Raw genomic sequence first — 22690 nt, 5'->3', positions numbered from 1 at the left:
CCCATCTCTACCAGCTCCTACAAGCAGGAAGTCATCTTGCTTAGTTTCCTTCCCCTCAAGTCAACCTTCAAAGCGACTGTACAGAGGTCACAAGCCAAGTTAGCATTGCAAACACATCCCTCTGGCTTTGACACTAAGCAATTAATCACCTAATCACTATATATTTAGTTATATTAAAAGTGTATCAATGATCGTGATCAATTTCCTCCTTGGAACCAAAATTCCTTCATTTACAAGTGGGAAGTTAGTTATCACTATAGAATGATCAGAGCTAAAAATTTTAAGCTTAGTGAGACCTAAATCATCTGAACTCATGGCAACAGACAGGATAAAGCTCTTCTGGGAAGATCACACTAAGTGCATGGGGTTTCTCCCCCACTACCCATAATTCTGGTAGAGAGGGACTGTTATATCCAAGTATCAATTATTAAGAATAAATGTCAATCTTTAATGCAAGCCTATAAATTACGTATTAATGTATCCTTACCTATAAGGCTTAATGACAAATGGCAGACATTTGTTTAAAAAAATGGACCCTGATTTCTGGAAAATGAGGTATTGCTAAAAACTTTTTAAGAACTACACTGATTGTACATGAAGAGGACACAGGAGCCAACAGAGTTCTCAATGGCTAAAGCCAGAACAATTTGAGTGACAAAATGTAGTACTGGATTATAACCCAGAATTTAAAATTAATATCCCTGTATTTATGCTGATATAAATGACTGAATAAATAAGGGAGAGACAATCTCCCTTGCAGAGTATCAAAGAATTTAGATACTCCACTCTCTAGAGCATAACTCGCTACTGTTAAAAGCATGGGCTGTGCAGACTTCCCTCCAAGGAGTCTCATGTGGAAGGAGGGGGAATAAAAAACACAAATTTACAATGGGAGACTTGACAAATGCCACCTCAGCCAAGTGACCAAGGTCAGTAGCAACAGCAACAAGTCATGTTGACAGTATGTACCCTTTATATGTGGTGAAAATGGCATCTTACCTCTGTGGTCTTCCTCCTCCAAAATTCATAACCCCAGTCTAATTATGAGAAAAACATTAAATAAATCCCAATATGGAGCATCTTACATAAGATATAAAATGGGAAATGGATGAGAAGTACATGGGAACTCTGCTATCTTCTCAATTATCTGTTAAGTCTAAAATTGTACTAAAAAATGAAGTATTTAAGGAATATTTTTAAGCCCCCAAGTATGCACAGTAATATAAATGTACAGAAAAAAGTTGAGACACACTGAACCAATAGTATTTTCACGGTGATTCTCTTACCTGCTATTGTATGAGTTGTTTATATGGAAGACATAAACAGAGTACTACAAAAATAACAACATATATTGAAGGGAAGGTAAAAGAAAAAATGAAAACCAGTTTAGGCTTATCTCTTATCAGCAATAAACTTTTATTTCTTTTAAGGACAAACAAACCACATCCAAGGTCTTAACTTACAGACACAAACTGAAGGAGCTGTTTAAAGCATGAGATATTGAGGTACAAGACATACAATGGGGGAAAATGCTCCACTGTCTAAAGCTTACACCCAAGTCTGCTTGATGGACAGCTAGCTGAGCTCTGCTAGCGCTTGGGTGTGGGTGAGGGTGAGAGCAGATCAGCAGAACCAAAGGAGAACAGCTGAGCTCTGCAAGTACTGAAGTTGTTACACTGCACAAGACATATTTCACGCTGAAGGGAGGGGAGGAGGGGAGCAGGCTGTGTTTCCCACAGGGCATTAAGCTGCCTTGCAGAGGGCCACAGCAGAAAAGCGGACTTCCCCTTGCTCACGCTCCGTGAACTCTCTGCAGACCTTGGCGGCATCCTGAAAGGAGGAATTTCATTAATATCCAAACCACTGCAGCTCAAAAGGAAAGTTTCAAAAGTACCAGTGGAGCCTATTAATGTTCAAAATTCACCCTGATCAGTGCTAAACCTCCCATTAAACTAAAAAATTGGGGCTGGCTTAAGGGGGGGGGGAAATCAGGTGACAATAAAGACAGGGACCCGTGTCACATGTCTGACATTAGAAGCTTTGATTCTTTCATTATATTGTCATCAAATGCTGTGCTTCTCCCACCTTATGTCCGATTGTGACAAGAAAGCACACTGTTAACGTTCTTTTGCTCAAATTAAAACAAGATAGAAAATCAGTTTCTCTCCCTTCAGAGGGCCCAAGAGAACAATTCCCTAATTTAGAAATTCCCAGAGTAAACATTCTTCCAAAGAAATATTTCCCAAAACAGCCTTAAAGATTAAACACCTGGTATTCCAGGTACAGAGAAGTGACGGATTCTTAGATATTTTACAGGACAGTGACGTGTACTACTATTTCTAAGACCTAGATTACAAAGACTGGTAACTGAAATTTTATCCCAGTGTTATTTACCAAATTCTAGGGTTTAAATGCCTTGGGATTATATGTATCACTCTATTCAATTTGTAAAAAAATCCAGTAGAAAACTCCCCAAACCATACATAAGACCTTTAAGAGGATAAGGAACACTCCATGACATAGAGCAGTCATGGGAAACCAAATCTAGAAATGACCAACTCCAAAATGAGTTTCACTCTTAAAAAGCATCATACACCAGGGTTTTGTTCCTGCTTTAGAACTTGTAAAACTAGAGGGGATCCAGACAGACATCTATCTTTTATTCTTCTAACAGAATTTTTAATATATCAGTATTCCAGAATTTGCCCCAAACCGACTTTCCTGTAGTGCCCATGGTGTTGAATTAATATGAAGGATGTGTCTCTAAATAGAATAGCCATCTCGTACACAAGACAATGAGCAGGGACCTAATGCAAGCTTAGGATAACTGGAATAAGTTTATATATTTTCTTATCAGTTTAACAATAATTTAGTATATAGTTCAGACAACCTAAAAAATTTTTAACCAAATAGAACCAGCCTTACTCGGGATAAGATTTTTCACTAAGATGCTAGTATAATCACTTAATCTTCAATGAGATTTTAATTAGAAGTTTCTAATTTTTTTAAAAACAAAAAGTCTTATCTCCTACACACCTTATAAATTCTATTCAAGTAAGTTTTAGGTATCCTATGTGAGGCACATTTAATGGCATTAGTGCAGTGTTTTACACATAAGCTAGTTAGTATGTATCTTAGAGCTTTATTAGAAGGACCAGAGTCTTTGCCCCAAATGAGTTATAAGCAGAAATTCTGCACCTCTGTTCTTATCCTACCATCAGTAAATTCTGACTCTCATGCAAGCCCCTACATCCTGCCTCTCTAGGTCTCTCATTGAGTATTACTACTTAAATATTTCCTGTGTATATTCAAGAATGAGTTCTACCTGATCTCAGATATCTCTGACAGCTAACTAGAGAAAGTGACCCTCCCTCTTGCAGAGGCATAATTTGGTCCATTAGTACCTTGAGGTTATCAGGTCTCCAAAGATAGGTCTATTATATAGGAAGGCAGTTCAATGGCTAATACCATCCAGATAGGAACCGTGGTTTTGCCATTTAAATCAGTGACCTTGGGCATCACTTAAGCTCTGTACCTGTTTCCTCACATGTTAAATGTGAATACCTACCTCATACATAGCCTCATTAAAAGAATTCTGTAAAAGATATGTCACTTAGAACAACATCTAGCACAGAGTTCAGCAAACTGCCGGCAGTGGGCTGAACCAGCCTGCTGATTATGTTTGTGAATAAAGTTTTAGGGGAACACAGCCACACACATTCATTAGACATTGTCTATGGACTGCTTTAGAGGTGGAACAGAACTGAAGACAGGAAAAACTCATTTCATTGAGCTTCACTTTATTATGCTTTGCAGATACTGTTTTTTTTTACAACTGGGAGGTTTGTGGCAAACCCACTATCAAACAAGTCTTATCAGTACCATTTTTCCAAGAGCATTTGCATACTTTGCGACTATGTCACATTTTGGTAATTTCACAGTATTTCAAACTTTTTCATTATTATCATTACTGTGATCTGTGATCAGTGATTTTTGATGTTACTATTTTAATGGTTTGGGGATACTACAAACCTCACCCATATAAGATGGTTAACTTAATTGGCTGTTACCCCCTTATTTCCTCTCCTTGGGCCTGCCTCCCTATTCTGAGACATAGTAATAACTGAAATTACACCAGTTAATAACCCTACAATGTCTTCTAAGTGTTCAAGTGAAAGGAAGAGGCACAGATCTCCCACTTTCAACCCAAAGCTAGAAATGATTAAGCTTAGTGAGGAAGGCATGTTGAAAGCTGAGACTGGCACAAAAGGCCTGCCTTTTGGCCTAAGTATTAGCCAAGTTGTGAATACAAAGAAGAAAAAAAATTTCTTGAAGGAAATTAAAATGCTACTTCAGTGAACACAAAAATAAGAAAGTGAAACAGACTTATTGCTGATATGGAGAAAATCTGAGTGGTCTGGATAGAAGATCAAACCAGCCACAACATTCCCTTCAGTCAAAGCCTAATCCAGAGCAAGACCCTAACTCTCTTTAATTCAGTGAAGGCTGAGAGAGGTGAGGAAGCTGCAGAAGAAAGCTGAAAGCTAGTAGAGGTTGCTTCATGAGGTTTAAGGAAAACAGCTGTCTCTGTAATGATAAAGTACAAAGTGAAGCACCAAGTGCTGATGTAGAAGCTGCAGCAAGTTACCCAGAGAACTGAGCTAAGAAAATGAATGAAGGTGGTTCCACTAAATAGCAAATTTCAGTGTAGACAAAACAGTCTTCTACTGGAAGATGCCATCTAGGACTCTCATTAACTAGAGAGAAGTCAGTGCCTGGCTTCAAAGGACAGGCTGACTCTCGTTAGGGGCTAAGGCACGTGGTGAATTTAAGTTGAAGCCAAGGCTCCTTTACCATTCTAAAAGTTCAAGGGTCCTTAAGAATATGCTAAATCTACTCTGCTCGTGCTCTATAAATGGACCAAAGCCTGCATAACAACACATCTCTTTACAACATGGCTTACTGAATATTTTAAGCCTACTGTTGAGACATACTGCTCAGAAAAAAAAGATTGCTTTCAAAATCTGACATGCGCAATGCACCTGGCCATTCAAGAGCTCTGATGGGATTGACAAAGAGATTCATGCTGTTTTCATGACTGCTAACACACCATCCATTCTGCAGCCCACGAATGATGGAGTCATTTCAACTTTCAAGACTTATTCTTTAAGAAATACATTTATAAGACTATAGCTGCCACAGATTATGATTCTTCTGATAGATCTGGACAAAGTCAACTGAAAACCTCTGGGAAGTATTTGCTATTCTAGAGGCCATTAAGAACATCTGTGATTTATGGGAAGTGGTCAAAATATCAACATGAATAGGAATTTGGAAGTTGATTCCAACCTCTTGGATGAAGTTCAGGGGCTCAAGAATTAGTGGCAGAAGTAACTAAACCGCACATATGGTAGAAATAGTAAGAGAACTAGAATTAGAATTGGAGCCTGAAGATGTGACTGAACTGCTGCAACCTTGTGTTAAAACTTGAACCGATAGAGTTGCTTCTTACAGAAGGGCAAAGAAAGTGGTTTCTTGAGATGGAAGCTACTCCTGGGGAAGATGCTATGAGGACTGCTGAAATGACAACAAAGGATTTTGAATTTTACATAAACTTAGCTGATAAAAGTAGTGTCAGCATTTGAGAGGACTGATTTTCAAAGTTCTCTGTGGGTAAAATGCTATCAAACAACATCCCACACTACAGAGAAATTGAAAGTCAATCAATGCAGCAAACTTTATTGTTTTACTTTAAGAAATCGCCACAGCCACCCCAACCTTTAATACCACCACTCTGAACAGTCAGCAGCCACTGATACTGGGGCGAGATCCTCTGCCAGCAAAAAGATGACGACTCCCTAAAAGCTCAGACAATGGTCAGCATTTTTTAGCAATAAAATCTTTTTAAATTAAGGTATATACATTGTTTTAAACATAATAAGGCTACTGCACACTTAGTAGACTACAGTATAGTGTAAACAGAACTTTTGTGTGTCCTGGGAAACCAAAAAATTCATTTGACTCGCTTTATTGTGGTGTCTACTTGATTGTGGTGGTCTGGATTGGAGCCCACAACACCCCCAATGAATGCCTCTACTTGCCATAGAGCCACATGCCACAGAAAGACAAGTATTTTCTCCCTGGCTTTTTACAGGAAAATTTTGCCAATCCCTGGTCTGCACACATCACTTAGCAAAAAAGATTAGCTGTTACTACTACAAATGCAGCAGTTATACCTCAGTAGCATTTTTTGTTTTATCACAATTAAGCAACTTTCCTTTGTAACAGTACACTGATTCAACTCTAGAGACTCATTTTTAGGGTGGAGGGGCCTAGGGCAGGTCTATCAACTAATTAAGAGATTTCGGTAGTCACTTGGTACAGTGTTCCTCCTGGATTTTAAAGTTCTTGTCGGAAGAACTCCTGAAATGATCTGCCTGATCAGAATCCATAGTATACTACCTACAAGACCGACCCAAATCCAGCAGTCTGAGGGATTAAGAAAGGCTCAGATTGCTGTTCCTTGAGTCATTACCTACAATACAATCTGACAAGAGGACAATGGTCACCCTAATCCCACAAGGATGTACAGCAGTGGCTTTCAGGCTAATTCTAACCACAGGCTAAAGACAGCATACAATACAGATTAGTCAGCACTGCTCTGAAGGATTCTGTTTAAAACCATTTGCTATAAATTAAGGTAGATAGAATTACTAAAACAATCTTTAAGCTGTAAAGACTGCTATTAACCCAGGTGATTGGTGCTGGCTGTACTGAAAAAGTGTTAGCATTTTAGAAGACAACTTGGCTCAATAAACATGGGCCCTAGTAGAGATGGATTCCAAAGATTACCTGCAGCAGCGAGGCCTCTGAACTGGTGCCATGGTTCACTGGAAAAGGCATTCGTCCATCTGTAACAGAAGCCAGGCTTTTCAATTTTCTCTGCATTTTCTGCCAACTCTGCTCGCCCAGCCTAACGGGAAGTTTTAGGTCTTCCAAATGCCACTACCACTCCACAAAAGGCAGGCTGGTTATGGAGCAATCAGGTGGAAATGAGATTCAAGTGTTCTTAAATACTCACCCACGTGATTCTAATCTACAAACAAGCCCAATCTAGCTACCCTAACAGACGGGGTCTTGTCCCATCTCTTGAGAAGGACCATAGAGCAAGTCAGATGCCATCTCTGAGGTACGTGGAGGCAAGAGGGGCTCCAGAGATTTTATTTGCTCAATGGCTGCTGACTGTCCCCAAGTATCCTTTGCTCCTCTACCCAGAGGTAATGTCTTGACTGAATAAACACAGCCACAAATGTTTCTCCATTAATACAAAGGGGATGACTTCTACAAGATGGATATCTTTCTTGTTGCCATATACCAGCTAACAGAAGTTACCCCAAAATGTCCAAATTATTTTTACACAAATAAGGTCATATTTAGGCATGTACCTTTTTCCAAAAGTATTCCTTGTCTGGAAAAAATGGTGCTAGAGACCCTCTATTGGTCTCTACATTGGAAGGCATGAAAAAAAATCTGCACACATATGCCTTGAACTGGTACAAATCTATTATCTTTATTGGTTTGTGACTAAAGCCTTCCATTCTACAGTCAGTTGCCTAAAGGAGGTGGGGGTGGGGAGGATTCCTGGGTATAATAAATAGTTAAGTGCCCCCATGAGAACACCTTGGTCTGGCCTCATAAAGATATTATTAAGGGCCAGAAAGTCACACATTAATACTGTAAGAGGAATCATGTCTGAAAGAATGTGTAACACTCTACTGGATTCCAAAAGGGAAACATACCAAGTTCGTAGAGGTGGCCATCCACGTTGTTAAACAGAATAAAATGAAAGTTCACTTTGTCATCTACCTGAAGAGAGTAAAATGTTTTTGAAAGTTAAGTATTTTATTGTACTATAATTCTGCATTTAAAAATTTTCCTTCAGCTTTACTGAGTTATAACTGACAAACAACACTGTGTAAGTCTAAAGTATATAACATGTTTATTTGCAATGATTATTTTATAAGCAAAACTTAATTTGTTAATAAATTCACTAAGCATAATATGCTTAAACTGCTTATATTATATTATAGCTAATATTTATATATTTCCTACATAGACCCTTTTATAAAACAATGTAAATATACTGCAACTGTCAGAACTCTACGACTTGCTCTTTACTGAGGAGAATACTAATGCTGGGGGAGGAAGAGAACCTCCCTAAGCTCAAACTAGAAAGTGGCAGATCCAACTAGTTACAAAGGCACCAGCACTGATTTACATCTAATTAACAATTGACTTGAAGGCTCTCTTCAGATTAGGAATATATTTAAGCTTTCCTGAGATTGTCAATCCTTGCTGATCTATCTTACTCTCTCCAAGAATCTGTGATTGGAGTTTTTGAAGTGCTGAATTACAGGAGGGATGTTACTCACTGTGAGACTCATCTGGATCTAAACAGAATACTATCAGTATGAATTTACTCAAGACTGTATCAACTGCCAACTAGATTTCTGAAGAGCCGTTTTTATGAACAGGTCTGGCCAAAGCATTATTCTGTTAGAATTTTCTAGTGTTAATTGGCCTTGGGGGGAAACATTTACTGGGTTCCCGTATGAGGGGAAACACAGGTGGTGCCTGGGCAGCATGGCCCTGATACATGTTTGCATTTACCCGACACTGGCCCTCCTGCGCCACAGCATCATGGGCTGCCTGAATGGCCTGTAGAGAAAAGAGGACAATTAGCACAAAAACCTCCAGAGGTATTGGAAGCAATACTCTGGAAGTTCTCTTCGCACCTCATTCTTTTCAAAGCACTTTGCTCTGTCTTCAGGGGACAACTTCTCCGTTTCAGAAAGAAACTGTTTCAGGACCGACCCATCCTCTTCAAAAAAAAAAAAACAAAACAACAACAAAACACACACATTAATACAGATAAAACAAAGCAAACGGGTGCACACTTTTGCTGATGTAAGCTGTTGCACAGCTGGTTGTGTTTAGAACCTGAATCTTTACTATGGTCTGTAGAATGTGGATGGGGGTCCCTCCTTTGTTAGCCTCTTCTTCCAACCATTCCCTTCTCACAGCATACAAGCCAGAGATCTCTGTCCTCTAGTGTGCCAAGCCCTCTCCTGTCTCTTCCCTGCCACCTGACCCTTTAACCTCCCACCTCACTCTCATCTCTCCAATATCTTAGCACCTTTGTTTTAGCACTTAACCTATTTGTAACGTGAGATTTTTTAGTGCTATAAAGGCAGGAACATCTAGAAATGTGCAATTAATGTTTATTGTATATGTTATGCAGCAATAACATTCTAATTTCATGACAGTTCTCAAACCAAGATTTTTTATTTCAGGGTGGAAAACGCAAATCTTGGTAATAGTGACCCAGATACACCGTAACTTAGATCTTAAAAAGAAATGTAAGGAGCCTAATACCCTGGCCTAGAGATGAATGACCAGCTGACAGGTGGTATAAGCATTTTGCTGCTTCTCAGTGCAGATAGTCTGGGAGCCACTGACTAGAGCAAGAGCAACTTATATTTCAAAAGACATCAATTTGAACTTGCAGCTCTAAATTTAAAAAGATGAAATTAAATGGTGACCATTCAAAATTTTCAAGTAATAGGAATCCCCTTAACTTTAAGAGGAGGACTGTGACTCAAATTAAGTCTTTGGCACTATCACGACCATGATTTCAAGAGTTACAGTATCTCTGCTGACCTCAGGAACACAGTATTCCAAATAATGTCAGACTTACTGCAGAAGAAATATAAAGGATCAAGCTACAACTTCTTAATATGGCTCAATCAAGCCAGTATCTGAAAAAGCAGCTCCTAAAGGATACGGATCTTTATGGCCAGACAAGCCTTCCCCACCTGCCCCCTCAAAGTATACCAGAAATGGAGTCTTGGCCACACTTCCCTTATTTAAAAAAGAAAAGTATTTGACCTGCTATAAGCAATAGTGTGACTATTACTCAGTTCCTAGCCACCCCCACCCATTGTCTAAATGAGGAGCTGGCCAACTTACTAACCACAAGTATTTCTGTAAATAAGGTTTTACCGGAACACAGCCACATCCATTGATTTACCTCTTATCTATGGTTGATTCTGCACTACAAAAACAGACACCACATGGCCCTCTCGAAGCCTACAAGATTTACTCTGGCCTTTTAAGTTTGCTGACCAACCCTTGGCCTAACATATATAATGACATGTACTTCAAATATTTTATTTTAATGCTTTTAAATGTGACACTGATCAGCTTCAGGACTAAGACTCATTTCTGCTATATCCTCCACAGCACCCATCAGAGCTGAGATGAAACCCCTGACCTGACTGCTCACAGCTGGACCCTTCAAGGTCTCAACCTGCTGCAGGAACTTCCATGCCACCTGTGTCCAGCTGCTCTAGGCTGTTGTGGTTATCCGGTTACTTATGAGACACAGACCATTATTAAAGCCAAGTCCTAGCTGTTGAAATTTTACAGCTCCCCATCATCTCTAATTCTTCAGAACTGCTGAGAAATGAATAGGAGCACGTGAGAATCCTGACAATTTGCTGTCTGCAAATGGAAAAGCATATGCAAAGAGGCAACACAAAACTGTGTATCACTAACTCTTCCTTTCCAAGTGCAAGAAGCCAAACCGTGCTTCTTGGAAAATGAGTTTCCTTCCCTCAAAAAAACAAACAGAATTCATACCCACTGATTACACTGGGTTAAGTAGGTTTCAAGAAAATTTATGGTAATAACTGAACAGATCCTTGGAGGGTTGGAATGAAGTATAGTTACCTAGGGGTCACCTAGGGGATGACTAGCCTCAAAATCCACACTTACCAAACTTCAGTTTGTCTTGATTATTGGCCACTGCGTGTATAAGTCCAATGGTCCCACAGGCATTCCCAATGGTCTGCTTCATAAAATACACCTTAGGACTAACTTCTTGTCCCTTCAGTTCTTCAATCTGTTTTTTCCTGAAGTTCTCATGCTGTAATTGTAAAAAATAGTTATTTGCATTTTCATTCTGAGATATAAAAATAACAGATGGCAGCACAGCAAGTTCTACCACCTAAATGGAAATACAAATGGGATATGTGGGCTGATTCTAGATGCTGGCCAACACCCAGAGAATGGACTGTCTGCCTCCCATGCCCACACCAGCCTGTGGGGTTCTGGGAGGTCCTGAGACTCCACACTGATGCTGCAGTGCAGTAATGGCCTTGGATATTGTCCAAGGCTTTGTCTAGACACCACCGCAACCTCCTAGCTGAAAGTGGATGGCATCCTCAAGTCAGAAAAGGAGACACTATCATTTCTTCCTTTGTAAGAGCAGCAATGACTGTACTTCACAGGGGCATCCCAATCAAGCTCTGGTCAACTTAACACCCAATAAAGACACCAGCCTGTTTCTACCTAACTATTCTTTAAAGTTCCACCACCTCTGTTCTGGCCCAGCATACTTTTCTTCTAAAACCAAAACAAAACAATCCTTAACTGCTGAAAGGAGCAATTTAAAGACATTAACTACTCTTTCACCCTTTTTAAGAAAGGAAAGACAATTGGTCTAGGGTGCTGGGCTGTGATTTCCCAAAAATTTCTCATCCTATAAGAGTAAAGATGTTACACTTGTTTGTTCCTGCCAACTATACAATTTGAGGACAGATTAGCTGTTTGCAGGGAAGGATAGACTGATAAATGAATGAGATTAAAAATAGTTTTCCTCAAAGAACCCAATAGCTTTTTGCATAGCAACTTAGTGGACTTGTCTGGACCATTCACTAATGAGTCTTAAAGACCTTATAGGTATGATTTTCCAGTTAAAAGCAGGGTGCTAATGCTACAGAAACACTAATTTCCATAAAATCAATCTGAATTCCAGCTACTAGGAACTTCTAGCATTATCTATTTACCAGATCCTTGATTTGAGATACTTTGTTAACTGCTTTCACTTTTCTAGACTAATTTCTCTTAATGGGATAGCACCACCCTTCAGGGTTGAGTGAGGTCCTGAACATGGAACATCTGTAAATATTTCATTATCACTTAATGTTTTAGTAATGGTTCGCTTAGGATTTCATAATTAGACAAAATTAGATGCTTTCTGAATTAACATTAGCTTGTCTGGAAGTCAACCTACATACCTCAACTTGTCTTTGAATCTGCTTCAGTGTTCAGCCCAGTAGGTGGTTTTGTTTTGCAGAACAGATGCTCAATAAATCTTACAGACTGAACTGGAGCTGAAGGATGTAAGTATCCAGCTCTTTCAAATATAAAACATTCAAACCAGAACGTTACCTAACCAGAGACCTTGATCCAGCTAAAGACCAGCGGGGCTTTTTTAAGATGAACGTGCTGCAGCACTGCCTCCCAGAGGCCCTGCCTGAAAGCTGCTCAAAACCTCCCAGTCATCAGGGTTCCTCTAAGAAAGCTCTGTAAGGAGGGTCAGATGAGAAGAGACTGCTTGTGATCTGGTCAACTGGGAAGCTAATTTGACTTGCAATTGTCTGACATCTCCGTTTTTACCTAAGTAAATGTTTTGGCAATAATAGTAACAAAAAAAATAAGTGGGATTATCCTAACGACTTTATTTAATAGTGTTTTTTACTCACTCTACTTAGCCCACTACTAGGAGGACCACCTGGAACTTCTCATAGGGCTTAATTTATGCTGAGGATGCTTCTAGAATACACAGGCTTAGGATGGTGCTTCAGTGAAGCTCACTCTGTGTTTGGAATGATGCCCTAAATACTAATACCCCAAGACTTGCTAAAGCAAATTTCAACCACTTCCATATCAGGGCTCAACTGACAGCAAAATGGGAGACAATATCATGCTAATTAGGAGGATTCCACACATTGCAAAACAACAATTGTCCCAACTACCTTTTTATATCTGATGCTCAGTCTTTGAGGTACATACATCCACGAACACTTGTAGGAAGACCAACTAAAGGGAAATGAAAAGGTGTTTCCCAGACTGCTCTAATGCCCACCTATTTCATTTAACTGCAAGGTCAGAGAAGAGGATACCCAGAGGTGGAAGTTAGTTCCTACAAAGAAACCATACACAAATGATTAAGCTCTTTCAAAAAGCACATAGAAGATGCTAAAAACCATGTGTGCACGTTGCATGGAGTGGAGGGGGTAGGAAAAATCCCCTAAGTCACCAGAAACCCAAGCAGTGGAAGTGGAGAATTAAAAAATCTATTGTTTCCTGTGGTTTAGGCAAGCCTGCCCCCTCCATCTTAGAACCAAACAACCTGACAGGTCACAGCCCTTAAAGGGAAAGAACCAGCTCTGCCTTGGAATGGAAGGCTCAGAAAAGCCTAGGTTCAAGTGAACTCATTAACAGGATGAATTCTTTCCCTGGATAACTGGGATGATGGAGTTAAGATGCTTCTCTTCCTAATTTAAGACAATTCTGGATGGATGAACGAGGAGGCAGTAAGCTCTATAACAAGAGCCCCAAACCAACAAAGTGCGGGTCCCTCCCTCCAGTGCTGCCAACCTGGGCGCCCGGGCCAAGAGAGGCGGAGAGCTAGGAGTCTACACTGTCCTCAACACCTCCGGTTTGGGAGCAGCACGCACTGTCGGAGCCCACGTATCCCGGGCCCCACGCCCTACCTGGGCCGTGAGGGGGAAGAGCAGCAGCAGCGCGCACGCAGGCGCCGGCACGGAGCTCAGAGCCTCCTCCTCCAGCCCCAGCACGTCCGCGAAGCGCCACTGGCCGGCGACCCCCAGCCGCGCCAGCACCTGCGGAGAAGAGACAAGGCGGCCAGGCACGCGGAGACAGGCAAGTCGCGGGCACCTGCACCGCGCGCGCCTCCACCCAAGCCAGGGAGGAGTCCGGCCCCGCCCCGCCCCCAGCCCGGCGCAATGACACAGCACAAAGCGCGGCCCACACGTGGCTCCCGCGAAGCCCGGGCACCCGAGTCCGCACGGTCCGCGCCACGCCCTCGAGGGCTCCGGCCCGCGCCCAAATCTGGGCTCAGCGTTCTCCTCATCACGCCGCTGCCCGGTTTCGCAAAGTCACCCTCCCCGCCCCCCGCCGCGCCAGGGGCAGCAGGAGGGCGCCCCCTGCGCATCGGCCCCGCCTCCCGAGGAGTCCCTGCCTTCGCCTCGGCGCTCCTGGGGGAGGGGACGAAGGCCACGCGAGCCGCCACTCACTTTGTTCAGCATCTGAAAGGCAAATATAAAGAGAAAACACAAAATAATGCCAGTCAGAGACACGTTTACCTGGAGAAAACTGCCCCTCAGACCTGAGCTCCCCGGGTAACCGTGCCCCGAACGCTTACCTCGGGGTTAATCTCCATCGGCTTGAGCTGCATCTTTGCACCCGGCCACGAATACCACACTCCAGAGAGGAGGAAAAACAGCAAGCGGAGCCGCCCAGGCTGCCGTTATAAACCGCCGGCCTGACGCACTGTAGGTGCCTGCGCAGGGGGAGCAGGGGCAAAACCAAGCCAGGGGAAAGCGGTGAGTCGCAGCCAAGTGGGCACGAATCCCCCCATGCGCAGTGCGGAGTGGTACGGCCGGACCCCCAAACCTTGCAGTCTCACTTGGGTGTGCTAATCTCGTGGTTTGGAGATGGGTTTTGTTGGTGGTGGTGAGTCTATGGAGCAGTCCTGTTGATGAAGTCTAATTTTTTGCGAAGTTTCTGGAAACCTATCCTTTCTACCATCCTAATTACCCGAAAGCTCAGGGTTTGTGAAGCGTTGAGAAAACGCCATAAATCAACAAGTATATATTTAATATGAATATAAGTGTATGTCTCCCAAATCTCGCAGCAGTTTACATTTGACCTTTGGAAATTCATCCTCCATGTTAAATCAAACCAGTACCGAGATTCGTTTTGTATTGATTGCCTAGAATAAAACATAGTCTGGGATATAACAGATACGGCATTAGTAATGCTGATGTAATGTGACTCCCAGGGAAGAATTGGTTGGTCTTGGGGAAACTGTAGAAACCTGGGGGATGCGACCGGAATGTAACACACAAAGAAGGCAGGCGAGGCGGTCGGAGACTTTGGGAAACAGACCCAGGGAGAAGACAGGTTACGATTTCTAAACGAGAAGATGTAAAAAGAAAAGGCATTCTTAATAGAAAGGGAGGCTTTGAAATATAACATTCTGAGTTCACAATAGAATACGCGCAGTGTAGAAGAATGAGCAACTAAAGAAAGCACTGTTCTCTAATGATCTCAGGTGGGGTTTGTTTTTCCTACCAGCATATTCAAAAGGTGGAGAGAAAAAGCACACGCTGAAGAATGAATTAAAAAATCTGTAAGAATAGTGCCAGGAAGGCTAAACCTCACAATGAAGTGGTACTTGCAGGAATAGTAAGGAAGCAAAAAGGTTTTTTTTAAAAAAAATGCTCAGGACAAAATAATGATGGTGAAAGAATAGTCCTACTGTTTAGGGGTCCAACCTTAATAGAGGAGAGAGGGAATCGACATTTTTTGATTTACTATCTCTACAGTGGATCAGTGGAACAGAGCTTTTGCATGTTATCTCATTTAATCTTTAGGGTATCCAATGAAGAAACTATAACTAGTGCAATTTTACAGATAGGAATTCGAGGTTCAGGGAGGTTAATTTGTTTGTGATCACAGTAGAAAAGTAAAACAGAAGAAAACTCTGGTAAATTGGTTTCTGGGAGCCCATTATCTATCCAAGGTCCCACTTCATTCCACTTATATTTTCTTTGCATTTTTAACATCAGAAAATTGACCCTCCCACAGCAAATGAGGGGAAAAAAACAGTAGTCTTTAACTTAATGGATGAATTTTATGATATGTAAATTATGACTCAAAAAAGTTATTTTTTTAAAAGAAGACAACTTGAAAATCAAGATAAATGAGTAATACAAAATATCTGGCTATGTCAAGTGAGTTCTTGCCTTTAGACAGAGGTATATTACATACATCCCAATTTACTTCATTTATTCACCAAATACTGATTAAGCACCTTCTGTGTGATGGGCACTTAGCTTACAGTTGGGAGTACAAAAGTAAACACAATAAATATGAAAACTTCCCTTATGGAGCTTATGCCAATAAGAGTGATGTGAAAAGGAATAGAACTCAGGAGCGTGTAACATAGGGTAGGGGAGCGAGAAGGCTTCCCAAAGGAAGTAATATTTAAGTTAAGGGCTGATGGACAGGTAGAAGTTAGCAGGCGAAATAAATAGTAAAAGTGGTCATGAAAGCACTATGAGATACCTTTGTTAAAGGCATTCATTCACTCAACAAATATGTATATTGAGGGCCCTTTATGTATTAAGAACCTTCTGAGCAATGAATGAAAAAGCTCCCTGCTTACAATGAGATGCCAGAGACTGGACATGAACAAACCTTAACCTGATTTAAAAAAAAAAAAAGGCTGGGGCGAGAATATATTGCTGAAACTGCAGGCTAGGATATTTGATGTCAGCCATTAGCCAAATTGTAGAGCTCACAATTTGTGAGCACTTAGAAAGAAATAGAATGGTTGTGTTTAGAACAAGGTATGCCAGCCAGCATTTACCTCCTTTCTTTTGGGGTTACTAGCTAGGTGGACATTACTCATTGTATTATTCATATTGCCTGTGTTGGCATCAGTTGATATTATAGTTGAGGTGGTTTTATAGCTTAAATTATTCTACTTTAAAAAAAAATGCTGCTGAATGGAGTAACCTCAACCTGCAGCCACTTGGCAGTGGTTTTAACCCTGTCTTGTGCACTTTTATTAGAGCACAGAAACAGAGAATGCATTATGCTAGTGAGAATAGCAATCTAAATGGCAAAATTGTGAGATTTAGAAAAAAGTTAAAAATAAAATAATGAAATCTAACAGGTTTTGATGATGGTTTTACACTCCTATGAATATACCAGAAAACTTTGAATGGGTGAACGTGTCTCAATAAAGCTGTTAAAAATTCATTAGGGTTATATGTGAAACTCTGCATGTCAATTCTAGTACAGTTGATCTTTTTTCTCACTTTTTTCTTGATTCTGTGGTTACAAAAGTATGTAATAATATGGAAAAATGTCAAGTAAAGACAAGTCACAAGATTTTGATTACAAACATTTAAAAATGAATATGTAAAGGCCAGAAGGAAAACATTTTTAAAAAATCAATTCAACATGCAGAGTAAACATGAAGTTATACCTTTTGTAGGTAGAGAAATAAAATCAATAAATGAATAAGTTATTGGTAAATAAATATGCCATTTTTAATGCACTCACCAGCAGTACAATTTTTTTATCTTTAGTATTTTAATTTCTTTTTAGCAATAATGAAGATTTGGCATGGACCCTTTAAAAACTACCTTCTTGTGATTCTGATAACTAATAAGACAAGAGACTTGAATGTGTTTGACACGTCAGTTCTGTAGTGCTATGGGGGTCAATCCTGAAGGCTCAGCCCAAAATTTAGCACTCCAGCACTTCCAATGGTTTATAAAAATATACTCTTTGTATTAAATCCTTTCCTATTTAAAATACCTAGAGTAGTTTTGGTCTCCTGTATTGGTACACTGCCTGCATACCAATAGGGGTATATGAGAGGATTTTAGGTGAATCACAAACATGTTATAGTTATTTTGTTTTAATGTAAATCATAAAAGCTGTATGTTCTTGTATGCATAGATAATTAGCACATCAAGTTTGTGATTTCTCAGGTGTTTAATCTTTGAGCACACCTAACATAGACTAAGCACATAGTATTTTTGGTCTGTAAGGATACTGCAAAAATCATGAGTCATTCACAAACCTTGAAGGTAGGAAAACTCTGTTCCAATGGTTTAAAAGACTCTCACTAGTTTAAAGAGTAGGGTATATAGTGTGTTTATAAAGATACTCAGCACCAAAGCAATTCTTCCTAAATATTCTGAGGACTGGGTATTTCTGCCTGAAATCTAAAGTTACCTGAGGTGGGAGATTAAGAAAGAAAGCTTACTAGCTTTTTTTGTTATACAAAGTACAGTTGTGGTTGTTATCCTCATTGAATCCTCATACCAATCCTCTGATATCCATATTTCTACCGTGATTTTGCACATAAGTAAACTGAAGCCTCAGAGAGGCTGTTTAACTTGCTAAAGGTCACATAGCTACTAAATGTCCAACTCCAGGTTTCAACCCGACTTCATTTGATTTAAAAACTTGTGCGAGGTCAAGTCTCCTGCCTGCTTCCATTTAAGGTCAGTCCTACAGCCTTGGTCATTAGCACTAGAAATAACTATTAAGATCAGCCACTGCGAAAAACTAACTTAAATGATTTCCGCAATGTCCAGGGCCAGAGCAGGTCACAACTCTCTGATAAGCATGGCTCACTTTGAGGTCTTAGAGTCTAGTTTGAATTTATAATAAGCACAACATTAATTATTGACAGAGTACTTCCTCATCATTTTTTAACTTGGCAATTCCACTGTCAATAATATTTCCCCAGAAGTAAGGGTCTGACATCTAGATATTTTAAAATTAAAAATAACACAATAAAAATGATATATAATGCAAAGAAATTACTGCACTTAGTTCCCGTGGTAAAGTCAATTTTCCTCCTATTTCCTAAAACACAGTTCATTAACTGGGTAGTCACAAGTGTATCTAAAGGAAAAAAGGCAAATGTGAAGGAGGAGAATGTATGTTCTCTTTCAATTATACCTTACTTCACATATTCGTATATACATTCAAGAAATATTATTTTTAGTACCTACTACATGCCAAACACTATACAGGGCTTACCTGGATTAGGGGTGGCATTAGCAGATGACAGACATAAATAAATATGTTTTCTAGCTTTTTAAATGTCATAAATTTTAAGGCAAACCATCAACTTAAGAGTGTTTTTTAGGAGGTGAAGAGCAGGAACAGAAGGATCCAGTTCATCAGTTTTTATCTATTGTAAGGCATTTCTCTTCTCAAAAATGTTTAAGCATGAAAAACATGTACCTATTAGAAACAAGGAAACATGAGTTCTTTTTCTATCAAGCCCTTCATCCTTCATGTTCAGACAGCCAGCTGCATGTATTGTCCATAATAAGAGATAAATTCCCTGTATTCCTAAGGTATGGAGAATGGCACAACTGATACTGGTAATGAGAGATGTACTCTGTACAAGTGAATAGAGATCCTGCTCTATTGCCGGAGTTGTAAAACTAGCAATCAGAGTGCTCTGGTAGGCCTACATCAGCCACCAAAAGTGTGAATATAGGCAGGTTAATTAACTTCTTTGCATCCCACTTCCCTCAACAGCAAAATGAGGATTACATAAACTCTAAGACTTCTTCCAATTCTAGCATACCAAGAACCTTGAGCAGGAATAAAATACAAGATACATAGATCAAATCATATAAATGTTTGGGTTAAATCTACTTTTGACCTCTAGTTCCTTAATTTTAGCAATTCAGCCTTTTTAATGTCACTAGGATAGAATGACAAGATTTACCAGTTAAAATTGATTTCTGAAGTGTGCTTTGGAGCTCTTTTGTTGCATATTTCCTTTTACCAGAAAAAGTATATGAGGAATATAAGTAGAAGAAAATTAAATCTGTAAATACACGAAGAAGAAATGTTTTCTTGAGAATGCTGCTGAGTTCTAAGACCTAACCAAGCATTTTTTTTTCAGATTCCTTGGGGTAATTAAATCAATATATAAATGTCTAGTTTCTTGATCTTACCTGGACATTAGCTTCAGTGGCCTAAGAATATGGAGCAATTAAAAAGAAAGAACATCTAACTACGTTGAATTAAAAGAAAAAAAACCACACCAAACCCTTAACTGACAAATCTACCACCTTAAGGACTTCGCAGCTTCATTTTCCCACATACTCCTTCCAGTACTTGGCCATATGTGTAGCCAAGTTGGGTTCCCAACCAAAATTTATTCTCTTCTTCCTTCCTTCCCTGGCTCTCCACTCTTCTGGCCCCAGCTCCATACTGCTTTCTCAGAGCCCAGCTCAAATCCATATTTTTAGGTGGGAGGAAGAGGGATGGGCTGGCCTTGGAGATTTCCTTTGCCTCCCAGAAGACCACCAGTCTTTCAAACAGTGTATCTTACACAGGGTATTAGTAGACCTTCAGCGGAAGAGCCCCTTAGAGCACTGGGTCAGCTCTAATGCCCACAGCAGATACCCCATGTGTTTGTTTTCAACAGCTACCAAACTTTCACTGGCCCCTGTTCCTTGAACACTGCCCTTATGAGCACTGTCCAGATCTCAGCCTCCTGCCTGTCTCATAAGGTGACTCCTAATAAAGAAGCCTTGAATGTGTCAAACAAAAATTGACAGGACCATAGGGGAAAATAGATAAATCTACCATTATCATGAACCCACCTTTCTCAAATATTTATAAATCAAACTGACAATATAATATGGTTCCTGGTTAAAATCTGTGTGTGATTTTTCAGGCCTGACCATAGGCAATTGAAAAGGTTTTACCTGGCAGGCCTCCTGGGAGAGCGGTGCCCATCTCACAGCAGGCATGGGGCACACCAATGCATTGTACTCTCTGAGAAGAGTTGCTGTCAAGGACCCAGGCCCCTCCCGCTGGTCATGCTCTTTGGCATATTTGCATTCCTAGTCCCAGAGCCTTTATTTCTAGGTCTGAGCATTGGGCAGAGGTCTTCTTCAGTCTCCTCTGCTGTGAGGCCTCCTTATGGAAGCAGAGTAGGAATCCTTGAAAGCACTTCTGTCCAGGCTGACTCAGTACTTTTCCACTCCGAGCCCTTCTCTTTGCCCTCATCCTCATCACAAGGTCCGTAAAACTATTGCAGCTCCCTCAACAGTGAGATGACCCCCACATATGCACTGATCCCCCTGACCTCCACCAGTGTGCAGTTTCATGGGGGGAATTAAGCAGGAGGTGTCTGCCTGTTCTCCAGTTTACATAACATGAAGTAATTAAGGCCTAGTTCTTTCATTTCTGGCTTGTGGCTTGAATTGGCTCCTCTGACACCTGGCAGCTCAGTTCCCTTCTCTCTCTCTCCCAGCTCAGCTGGCTGAACTCCTGACACATAAAAGTTTAAAAACAATTCAACACAACAATTAACAGTCTTAATCTAGTCAACGTATATAATACTCTGTATCCAAAAATTTTTTAATGTGCCTTCTTCTCAGGCATTCATGGAGCACTGATTAAGTGCCTAGTCATAAAAGCATGACTCAACACATTTTACAGAATCAGTATTACACAGACCATATTTTCTAATTGCAATGAAATTATTCAAATGCCAGCAATAAAATGATGAAACCTATGAAGTTAACTTTGGAATTAAAATGCACACCTAGTAAATCATGGGTCAAAGTAAAATTGACAATTGATGTTTGGAAATATTTAGAACTAAAAAGTAATAAAAGTTTAAATATCAAAATTTGTGAGATGCAGTGAAATTAATATTTGAGGGAAATTCTTAACTTCATAATTAAAAGCTTATATTAGAAAAGAAGAAATGTGGAAATTAGTTAGCTAAGCATGCAATTTAAGATATTAGGAAAAGAACAAAATAATCTCAAGGCCAGTAGAAGATAGTACTTATAATGAGCAGAAATAGATGCTACAGTAAAATATAATAGAAATAATCAACATGCAAAAGTTGGTTTTTTAAAAAGATTAATAAAATAGACAATCATCTGGCAGTATTTATGGGGGAAAAAAGAAATTATTCGCAAACAGTAGTAAGGGTGTAAAATGGGAACAGAATTACATACATGTTACAGATTTGAAAGATAATTATAGAATACTGTGAACAATTTTATGCCATAAATCTGAAAACTTAGAGAAAAACTTCAAATTCCTAGAAAAAATTGAAAGCCTGCATTCTGAAAGAAAATAAAACAGTAATTAAGTCTTCTCATGAAAAAAATACCGACTTAGATGCATCTATGGTGAGTTTTGCTAAACATTCAAGGAACAGATCATTCCATTGTTATGTAAGTGATTCCTGAGAAGATAAAAGAGGGAATGCTGACTGAGGTCAGGGAAAATGACACGGTTATTTTCCTTTTGACTGTAGTCCTTCTCCTCCTCCATGTGAGGTGGTATCTCATTGTCATTTTGATTTGTCTTTCCCTGGTGGCTAATAATGTTGAGCATCTTTTCATGCTCTTATTGGCTGCTGGTATATCTTCTTTGGAGAAAGTTCTGTTTACTATATATAACCTTTTGAATCCACTCCAATTAATATTTTTCTCACAGCACTCCACACAAATTGTCCTTGACATAGCTTCTGCTTACTTCACGAGTACATTTTTGTCTTCTACTTACTGAATATATAACCAGCAGCAGTCTCCCCTATAAACACTTTCTTCTCTGAGCTTACAGGACAGCTAGTGCTTCTGGGATTTCCTGCCTCTTCACTGACACTCCTTTCTGTCACTTTGTTGATTTCTCCTATCTCTAGTCATTGGACAGCTCCCATAGCTCAGTGGTTAAACCTCTTCTGTTCTCTATTTATACTCATGCCCTTGAAGACCTCATCTAGCTCATGGCTTTAAATCCCATCTTTCTCCTAGAGACTCCCCAATTTACACTTGCAACTGGCTTCCCCTCTGTTCTCATGCACCAAATTCATCTGTCAGTAAATCCTGGCAGCTTTATCTTCAAAATATATCCAGAATTCTTACCACCAAGAAAATTACAGGGCAGTCATTAAATATGACATGTAGACATTTTATGACAAAACATGGAATAGAAAAGTGGCATGCACATCATC

The 22690-nt window shown here is 40.0% G+C and overlaps 1 protein-coding gene across 1 annotated transcript; it reads right to left on the bottom strand.

Annotated features, from left to right (window-relative positions):
* Positions 1-1392: 1392 nt before the first annotated feature.
* Positions 1393-14418, bottom strand: UCHL1 (ubiquitin C-terminal hydrolase L1). Its single transcript, XM_036908558.2, has 9 exons — positions 14294-14418; positions 14166-14177; positions 13623-13751; positions 10837-10987; positions 8796-8881; positions 8671-8718; positions 7800-7866; positions 6853-6911; positions 1393-1830 (listed from the first exon to the last, which is right to left on the bottom strand). Exons 1-9 carry the CDS (start codon positions 14324-14326, stop codon positions 1744-1746), a joined length of 672 nt encoding a protein of 223 aa, XP_036764453.1. The 5' UTR covers positions 14327-14418; the 3' UTR covers positions 1393-1743.
* Positions 14419-22690: the final 8272 nt, after the last annotated feature.

The sequence above is a fragment of the Manis pentadactyla genome, chromosome 5 (genome assembly GCF_030020395.1).
Source record: "Manis pentadactyla isolate mManPen7 chromosome 5, mManPen7.hap1, whole genome shotgun sequence".
NCBI lineage: Eukaryota > Metazoa > Chordata > Mammalia > Pholidota > Manidae > Manis > Manis pentadactyla.
Note: the sequence above shows the minus strand (reverse complement) of the source record. Positions and strands in the feature narration are given on the sequence as shown.